The 9,687-nt window shown below is 33.7% G+C and overlaps 1 protein-coding gene across 2 annotated transcripts; it reads left to right on the forward strand.

The window, feature by feature from the left end:
• Positions 1-594: 594 nt before the first annotated feature.
• On the forward strand, positions 595-6,876 carry LOC18020474 (putative ion channel POLLUX-like 2). 2 transcript variants are annotated; one of them, XM_024157495.1, is made up of 23 exons: positions 595-790; positions 1,095-1,150; positions 1,352-1,446; positions 1,770-2,029; positions 2,407-2,478; positions 2,724-2,799; positions 2,935-3,033; positions 3,096-3,250; positions 3,338-3,442; positions 3,559-3,645; positions 4,090-4,174; positions 4,278-4,425; positions 4,528-4,604; positions 4,707-4,955; positions 5,045-5,158; positions 5,246-5,338; positions 5,421-5,547; positions 5,622-5,698; positions 5,776-5,823; positions 5,902-5,971; positions 6,050-6,123; positions 6,233-6,343; positions 6,443-6,876. In XM_024157495.1, the coding sequence occupies exons 1-23, from the start codon at positions 705-707 to the stop codon at positions 6,542-6,544; spliced, it is 2,466 nt and encodes an 821-aa protein (XP_024013263.1). In that variant the 5' UTR covers positions 595-704; the 3' UTR covers positions 6,545-6,876. The 2 variants fall into 2 exon arrangements, with proteins under 2 accessions (XP_024013263.1, XP_006403197.1); XM_006403134.2 differs by lacking the exons at positions 595-790; positions 1,095-1,150 and having other exon boundaries at positions 1,366-1,536.
• Positions 6,877-9,687: the final 2,811 nt, after the last annotated feature.

Genomic DNA, 9,687 nt, shown 5'->3' on the forward strand with positions numbered 1-9,687 from the left:
GATTTATATGAGTACTCTCTTATTTATTTTTATTATTTTATAATAAATATGAAACATTTTTATAATGTTCAACAATTTCTGAGGATTAAAATGATCAAAATTTCAACGGGAATTTATCTCTGTCAACAAATATACATATTGGAACTTATATTATATGATTTTGTGACATTTAAGTTTATATAAATTTATTGTTTGCGTTGCTTGATTCAAATTAATTTATATTAATATCGTTTTCGTGTCAAAAGCTGGATTCAATTTCAGTGTTAGAGATGTCAAATATGCTATAAATTCGCGGATGAGACTATAAAATCCTTCAAAATGCGGATTTAGACAATAGTATTCATGTTCATTAAATACATAAATATATGCATGCATTCAGTGATATGCATATGTTGTAAAGCAAAAAAAGAAAGAAAATAAAAAGTTAATGGGATTTTTTTCTGTTCTAATTAAAATGGTTAAATGAAGAGATGGTTTTTTTTTGGGTAAGAAATGAAGTGATGATGGATCCAAACTCCAAAAACATTGATAAAAAATAATTCGGCAATTAAAAAAAAAGAAGAAGATCATTTTCCCGTCCCATTTTCCCTCGAAAAAATGTGGAAATTCTAAAAATAAGAATTTGTTCATGTATATATACAAAAGGCGGAGAGAAACACAACGAGAGCTAAGATTTCGCAACAGAGAAGAAGATAGATAAAACAATGGTGGCTGTTCAGTTATTTAGCTGGAAGCCATTGTTTCTACCTTCACAAGCTCTGAGACGGGATCGAATCCCATCTTTTAACAGGTTTATGTTTAATTCTTCTTATATAACTCCAATTTCTGAAAACAATGGTGGTGAGACTTATCATTATGAATGATTATGCAGTTTTGTGATGATCGAAGATTTGAAGGGTTTCATTTGTTTTTTTTTTATTATTAATTTCTTCTTCCGGTGAAGAAGCTTCTTCATATTTGTTTTATGTAAAGGTAGCGACTTTAACGGTTATGGTTAGAGATTGGAATTCTACTGGATTCTGAATCTGGGTTTTAGAATTTTGTAAGCTAAGCTGAAATGTGATCTTCAATCAAAGTTCATCTCTTTTTTGCAGGAGATTGAGTTTAAAGTCTCTACCTTTGGGTGGGATTGAGTCTTTTAGATGCCGAGGTGAGTGAGGATTAGTCTCTGTAAATTGGGAGATATTTTTTTGTTTTGTTTCAATAATTGGTATGCTATATTAAAGGATTTGGCATTTTCCCCTAAACTGGAACTCTTTAATGTCTCATTCATGTTCTTCACTTCTTGCTCAAATCAGACTCGTGTTTGATTGGGCTAATTTCGTTGTCATTTGTTTCTCTATACTAATAGGGACCTTCAAGGTCAGGTGTCAAAAAACAGGAGACGCAAAGCCGTCTACTGCCAACCTCGGTTTTTTGAAGGATCTTAGTTCCAAATTCCATAAGGTGAAGCTAAGACCATGTCTTTATCTCTATTTCTGGTCCTGTACGGTGCAAAATCAGTCGAATAGTTCGTGCTCCTCTCGGGTTTAAGAGGTTGTAGACTGCACACGATTCGTTTTCCCCTACATACTCGTTTTGACGGATAAATTGTAGCTCTTTGTGTTTCGTGGTGTCATTGATGTCTTCATATGCGTTTGCTTTCTTGTTTAGTTCTCTGTTTGAAGGATGAATTTTGAGATCTTTGTTTCTCCTGGTGTCACTGATGTCTTCACTACGTTTGCTTTCTTTTTCGTATGCTTATGTTGTAATCTTCCTAAATCTTGCAGAGTCTTCCATATAAACTTGTGATAGGATGCATCCCACTGTATGCGGCGTTCAAAGTAATGCAAAAGATATGTCAAGAGCTTCCCGGCCTCATTCAGAACTCAGTGGGGACTGGCTTGGCTTTTGCTTGTGCATCGAACTCTCTAAATAAACCTACTCCTCTTAAGTTGGACGTGTCTGTTCCTTCTTTACATGAAATCAAATGGAGTTTTGCAAGGTTTCTTTACCTATTCAATATCCAGCTTGAGAAGAACATAGCCACGTATGTCCTAAATCCAATATTCTCTATCAAGATGCTAGTTGCTTTGCTTCTATTTCTATGAGATAGTTGAATAACCATGTATGTACAAATGTTACTAGCTACAGAATCAATTAGAGGTCTGGTTAATTTGTAAAGTGTCAGAATTTTCTGGGAGGATTCTCTGAATATAAAGTGGAATAGTGTAGATTCCTGACTAAAATCTTTTGTCTTCCAATAGTGAATACTTGTTTCTCAAGTGTAATATCAGATTCCTGCGGAGTATGATTGTTAGTGTCACTGTGCTTGAGATGAGCATTGTTCATATGTAGTTACAATGTTACATTCTAATTCTTTCTGACTATGACATCCATTCTGATTACTTGTCATGGCTATTTTAGGTTCCTTGTGGTGCTCCTTGTAGCATGCATATCGTTTGTTGTAATCGGGGGATTCCTATTTCACCAGTTCAGGTAACATAGCTTTATTTAAATAAGTTATCTATGTAATGCCTTCTCAAGATCGTCTTATTGTAGTTATAAGTAGAAGATAAAACTCAATTTTTGGTTTTGGTTTGATGAAGAAACTGTAGAAAAAAAGAAAAAGATCGTCATATGCCATGTATATTATGACGATCTTGTAAAATGGATTTAAACTTTAACCCAGTGAACATGTACATTTTTCCATTCCATAATTCCATTGCTTTCCTGTTGTGAAGGAAAGACAATCAACCCATAGAAGACTGTTTCTGGGAGGCCTGGGCATGTCTCATTTCCTCTTCTACTCATCTGAAGGTAATCATCTGTACTTCTTCACCGATTCAAAGATATGAAGATATTATTCTAGATCAATTACAACTTAAAAGCCTCATGATATTGCTATGGAGTTCTTGCAACTAAAAAATTCCATATGTTTGCTGAAAACTGCAGCAAAAGACACGCACGGAAAGAGTCATTGGATTTGTCCTAGCCATTTGGGGAATATTGTTTTACTCTCGGCTTTTAAGCACAATGACGGAACAATTTCGGGTAAGTTCTTGAGATAAACATGTGAGAAATGAATACAAGTTCCTGATTGCTTTGTCTGGCAGAGTAATATGCAAAGGCTGAGGGAAGGGGCACAAATGCAAGTCCTAGAAGCTGATCATATCATCATTTGTGGAATAAACAGTCATCTGCCTTTCATACTAAAGCAACTGAACAGTTATCATGAGCATGCTGTCCGCTTAGGTACTGCTACAGCTAGGTAATTTGATCTCTATATTAATCTTAAAATTTATTTCCCTGCTTATGTCGACTTGGCTGATTACTTTTGCGTGTTACATGCTTTCAGGAAGCAGAGACTTCTGCTTATGTCTGATACTCCAAGGAAGCAGATGGACAAGCTAGCTGAGGCGTACTCTAGAGATTTCAATCACATTGACATCCTTACGAAGAGGTAAAGTGGTTGACACGGTAAAACCGATAAGCTGCGTAGGTTCATGCCATATTTATCATTGATCTTGTTGGTTTGCATATATTTACAGTGCTGATTTCATGCTTCTACCAGTGCAGTTGTAGTCTTAACATGACAAAATCGTTTGAGAGGGCTGCCGCTTGTATGGCGCGGGCCATCATCATACTACCAACGAAAGGTGATCGGTAAGAAAATTTGAAGTCTCGGAAAGTATATATGAAGAGAAAACTGAGATTGCAATCAGCTTTGAGGAAGAAGATTATGGAAACTGAGAAGTTTTGAATAGATTTTCGAGTAGTAGAAGTGTGCAGTGTCCTAGCTCATTCGTGTTCGCTTTTTGCCGTAATAATATACAAATGATAGGGGTATGAAGCTAGCTTAGCAATTGGTATATATAGGATACAGTATAGAAAGTATTTGGATGGTTTGGGGACTTTAGCGTTGAGAAAGTTGAGACTTCTCTTGATTTAACTCATTGTTACTTCTCTTCATTATGCACTTTGGTTCTCAATCAGAACAAAGAAGAAATCTGTTCTGAAAACTGCCTGAAAACTGAAATGCTAGTGGTAAAAAATTTGGAATCTCAGTACTTTGTGAAGAGGAATCAATTAAGTTAAACATTCTTTCAGGTACGAAGTTGATACAGACGCATTTCTTTCTGTATTAGCCCTTCAACCTATACCAAAGATGGAATCTATCCCAACCATTGTAGAGGTAAGTTAGGTAACTGAAGATTTTGCAGTAATAGTTATTTTGTTTTATAGTGATGATCTTTTCACTTTCTTAATATTCTTTTGGTTCTGGAAATGAAATGCAGGTATCAAGCCCTAGTACATATGATCTTCTCAAGTCCATTTCGGGACTGAAAGTGGAGCCGGTTGAAAATGTTACGTCCAAATTGTTTGTACAATGCTCTCGTCAAAAGGACTTGATAAAGATCTACAGGCACCTGCTAAATTACTCAAGTACGGTGTGCTTTCATCTTACATTACTGTGTTATCTGTTTGAAAAATTTATTGTATTAAGTTTGTATTCAAGACTAATAATACCAATTCTACTCATTGCAGAAAATGTATTTAATCTTTGTAGCTTCCCTAATCTAGCTGGGATGAGGTATAGACAGTTAAGACTAGGGTTCAAGGAGGTAGGATTTGATTTACTATCTTGTGAGCATGTGATTTCATTCTTCGAATCATTAAGTTTGGTGTTTGTTACTAATTTCATTCTCTACATGTATTCCTTTCAGGTTGTGGTATGTGGCCTTTTACGAGATGGGAAAGTAAATTTCCATCCAAATGATGACGAGAAGCTCAATGAAACCGACAAAGTATTGTTTATTGCGCCTCTCAATTGGAAAAGGAAGCAACTTCTATATACAGACATGGAAATTGAGAACATTACAGTAGATGAGCCTGATACTCGGAAGCAAGTGTTTGAGAAGAAAAGATCACGGCTAGAGAAGATTATAATGCGTCCTAGTAAGTCTTTATCGAAGGTCTGACTCCCAAACTCCCCCTACCCTACAATGCTTGAACTATAATAAAAATTTAAGACCTCTGATTTTCATTTCTATGGTTTACACAGGGATCAGATTCCGTCAAAGGACCCAAAGAATCTATACTTTTACTTGGTTGGCGTGCAGATGTTGTTCATATGGTTGAGGAGTTTGATAACTATCTTGGTCCGGGCAGTTCAATGGTATGCCCTGCCCATATACTGCTTTCTCTGTCTGGTTTGACCTCGTCTCCTGGGAAGAATTACTAATAATTTTTCTTTACACAACAGGAGATACTATCAGATGTACCATTAGAGGACAGAAGTAGGGTGAGCGATGGTATAGGTTCAGGGAAAATCAAGAACATCAAAGTTTCACATAGGGTACATTTCATTTTTTTCAGTGGTATGAACAAGGATAGCTTCAAAGTCATGAGGTCGCTGAAGTCTTTTAATCTTTTTACAGGTTGGGAATCCTATGAACTATGAGACGCTTAAGGAAACTATAATGCATATGCAAAGTAAATATAGGAAAGGTGAAGATATTCCTTTGACCATCCTTGTGATATCGGATCGAGACTGGCTTCTTGGAGGTAAGCATTCGTGATTAGTTCTTTGTCTTTGGAAATATTGATTTAACACTAACAAATAGTTTGCTCTCTTTTAGATCCATCTAGAGCAGACAAACAATCCGCTTACTCTCTTCTCCTCGCTGAAAGCATCTGCAACAAGCTTGGAGTGAAGGTATTGTACTGAATTTTCTTGGCAGCGTACACTACATTGAATAAATGAACTTCATTTTGCTATTGTTGTTTCTCTAGGCACAAAATCTAGCTGCAGAAATCGTTGACTCAAAACTCGGCAAGCAGGTATTGAAAGTCTTTTTTCTGATCTCGTTTTCTTACAAGTAGATTAAGTTGCTCAAACATAAATACAAAACCATGTAGATAACCGGAATCAAGCCGTCCTTAACACTTATAGCAGCAGAGGAAGTAATGAGCCTTGTAACAGCACAAGGTGCGTTTATTGTTTCTTTTCTTTTAATTTTACCTGCAATCCAAACATTACTAATAACTAGTACTCCTTTATAACCAGTTGCTGAAAACAGCGAATTGAACGAGGTGTGGAAGGACATATTAAACGCAGAGGGTGATGAGATCTACGTAAAGGTTAAAAACAAAAAACAAACACTCTTTCTGCAAATCTTTTGGCTTTAACTTTTACAGAATTCACAATCATACTGTGGTCTGAAAATCTTGAGTTTTCTTTGACACACAGGACATTGAGCTGTACATGAAGAAGGGAGAGAACCCTTCATTTACCGAGCTCTCGGAGCGAGCTTGGCTTAGGAGAGAAGTCGCCATAGGCTACATAAAAGGCGGTAAAAAGGTGACTGTTTCATTAGTCATTACTCTGCAACAGACAATAAACCATAATTTCTCTTGACTAACATACATAACTGTGGTGTTTGTTTTTGGGTTGTAACAGGTAATCAATCCGGTTCCAAAGACAGAACCTCTCTGCCTCGAAATGACAGACTCATTGATTGTTATATCAGAGCTTGAAGGAGACCAACCCATCATACTATGAAAATATACACACATTCATGTAATAGGTTATTACACACCAAGCGACATTGGGGGGTAAAGGACACTAACTCACAACTGCAAAGCATCAGAATAAGTCGTTGATTTTGTACAAAGAAACAAATCCTGTTTACGTCGATGTCTTCTTTGTTCATTTGGGAGATCATTTGGTCATAATTTTTTTTCTTTCTTATTTAAATTAAAAAGCCTATATGTCTGTTGAGTCTATGCTCTTTATAGAATTGAATAAATCATACCTTCTTCTTCCATAGAACTCTGTGATAACGGCTAAAGCCTTGGCGAGGCTCTTCCTATTCATTGCTTATTACAGTTCGGCCATGGGAAAAATAATATATGGATTATCTAGAATCATTCTAGATGCTACTTTTGGTTATGTTATTTGATTTGTTCTACAATCATTCCCAAAGTTGCTTTTTTTTTTGGGACATTGTAGTAAAGTTAACTGTTATAAAATTCATCAAGTTTTCACGTTCTTCAAAATAAAACTATTTCATATATAATGCACATGTTAAAATATAGTATAGAAATGTGAGTCTCTTGAAATATTTGTAACTAGGTGGTAGCCCGCACATGTGCAGGCGAAAATGTGTTAAAAATAAGTTTTTTACTTGTTCCGAAAGTGATGATCACATACTCTAATTTTTTATAGATTTGAACAGTTAATCTTGATGCATAAAGAGATCGTATTTAGCTGTTTAACTTAAACAAATGAAAAAATTAATAATGTGAGTAATTTACATAATACTATCGAAAGTGAAAATAAGAAAACTTGTAACCAATCTTAATTTCATAAACAACAAAGGCAAAGAGAGTATCGATCCAATATCTCAAGACCCCAAGATAGAATAGTTGATGTTTTTAAATTCGCTAAAAGATATAATGTTAGAAGATTTAACATAAAATATAATTAGGTGATTACATCATTAAATTATTAACTTTGTTACAAATAAAAAAATCAAACATAAATATAACAACAATATTAGACATTCAACCAATAAAAAAAGATCTAACAACCATAATAAATATATTGTTCTATTTACTAAATATTGTAATTACATAAGTTTATTTTTCTGTAATTCTTTTTACCTCTCCCTCGTCAGAGTTCTCTCTTCATTTTCTCGTAAGTATTTGTCATTCTAATCGGTTATTCCACATGTTTCCGTTCTTCTTCTTTAACGTATTTGATTTATGTTTTTTCTTCTACTTAATTGTCTTTGACTTTGACTTATTCTTTATCATCTTTTTTCTTTTCGAACAATTGTTCTTCTCCATTCTCTTTCGGTTTGTCATTGTCTTTCTCTTCCGATTATTCTTTTTCATCGTTTTCGTCTTCTCTGACTTATTATTTTTTCGGTTTTCTTCATCTTCTACATTTTCATCTCTATCTTCTTCTTTTTCTTCCTCTTCTTCATATTATTATTTTTCTTCTTCATGTTATTTTCCTTAATTTCTTAATCATCTTGGGCTTCTTGTTTTTATAATCTTTGTCTTCTTCGATTTCTTCTTTTTCTTTTCTTTTGTTTTTTATCTGTCTTGTTTTTGTTCTTCTTCCTTCTTATAATTCATCACATTTTTTTTCTTTGTTTTCTTTAATTTCTTGTTTTAAGTTTCTCTTAGCTTCCTTTTTCATCTTCACCTTCTCATACTTTGTTATCTTCAATTTCCGTTTTTCCTTTCTTATCTTGAACATATATGTCCTCGTATTTTTTGATTTTTTCTTAATCAGCTTTCTCTTCTTTTCCTCCTCTTTTTTGCTCTCATCTTCCTCGTTTCCTTCTTCATCTTCATCCTCTACAACTTTGACTTCTACTTCTTTATCGTCTTTTTCTTCTCCAACACATGCTTCTTCTTTTACTTTTTTTTTCTCCGTTTTTTCTTTTGAGTTTTCTTTAATCTATCATTCTTACTTATTTCGTCTTTGTCTTCTTCCTCTTCTGCTTAGTCTTCCTTGTTTCTTTCTTCATCTTCATCCTCTGCGACTTTAACTTCTACTTCTTTATCGTCTTTTTCTTCTCCAACACCTGGTTCTTCTTTTAGTTTTGTTTTTTATTTTTCTTATTTCTTTTGAGTTTTCTTTAATCTATCATTCTTACTTATCTCGTCTTTGTCTTCTTCCTCTTCTGCTTCCTCTTCTGATTTTCCTCAAAGAATTTTTCTTTTTTTTTTCCTTATTTTCTTTGACTTATTTTTCACAATATTCATAATCTCAACTTCTTTTTTTTTCCACTTTCTTACTCCCCTTCTTCTTCCTCTTATTCTTCTACTACTTTGTTTTCTCATTTTTTTTCTTTTTCTCTAACCTCTCAAGCGTCTGATTCTTTTTCTTATTCTTCTTCTTCAACTTCCCCATCTTGTTAACCTTATGTGTCTTCATTAGTTTGGGTTATCCACCTTTTTATTTTTCTTTTCGGAATTTATTGATATGAATTTGTTACTTCTTCGTCGTCTATTCATCTTCTTTTCTGCTTCTTCTTCTTTTATATCCTTCAACTTCTTCTGTAGTTTTTTTTTTCTCTTATTTTGAATAGGATTTACAATTGATATTTGTATTGATTTGTACAGAATCAATTTCGTTAAAGGTAGTATAATAATTCTTGTGCAATAAAAAAGAGAGAACGTAAGATTTGTAGGCTAACATGTTTTTTTCATTGTTGTTTGCTCTGATTATGTTACTTCTAATGAGGTTTTGTAAGAATTTTTTCATTCAATCAAAATCAAATTCAGATGAAACATTTTTACAATACACAACTTTTCAAAAACAATATCTCATTGCTGTCATTGGAAATTTGACCATAATGTCCGTTTCACATGTATAATAATAAAATGATCAAAAGTTGCAACAAAGCTGTAGAAGTTCAGGAACAAATTTTTCGTCATGCTTATTTCCTATTTTGTTCTCTTAGTTTACTTTCAACCATCTTGGCCATCTCTTTGTTCTCCTTCTTCATATCAGTCGCACATTTTTTTGACATCAAAACAGCTTCATCATTTCAAGTATTATTTCTTGTAGCTTACGTTGATGAAACCACTTATATATTTAAATTATCTAAATTTAAAAAACAATTACAGTTAATATATAAACATATTATAGTATCTATCATATATAAATAAAATGGTATTTACATG

This window comes from Eutrema salsugineum, unplaced genomic scaffold (genome assembly GCF_000478725.1).
Source record: "Eutrema salsugineum unplaced genomic scaffold, Eutsalg1_0 scaffold_17, whole genome shotgun sequence".
In the NCBI taxonomy this organism is placed as follows: domain Eukaryota; kingdom Viridiplantae; phylum Streptophyta; class Magnoliopsida; order Brassicales; family Brassicaceae; genus Eutrema; species Eutrema salsugineum.

Bases quoted from the DNA above. Each gene is read 5' to 3' on its own strand.
- LOC18020474 (XM_024157495.1), top strand. From the start codon at position 705: ATGGTGGCTGTTCAGTTATTTAGCTGGAAGCCATTGTTTCTACCTTCA. The intron at 5,699-5,775 runs GTATTGTACTGA...TTGTTTCTCTAG, and splicing joins GCAACAAGCTTGGAGTGAAG to GCACAAAATCTAGCTGCAGA. The intron at 5,972-6,049 runs GTGCGTTTATTG...CTTTATAACCAG, and splicing joins GAGCCTTGTAACAGCACAAG to TTGCTGAAAACAGCGAATTG.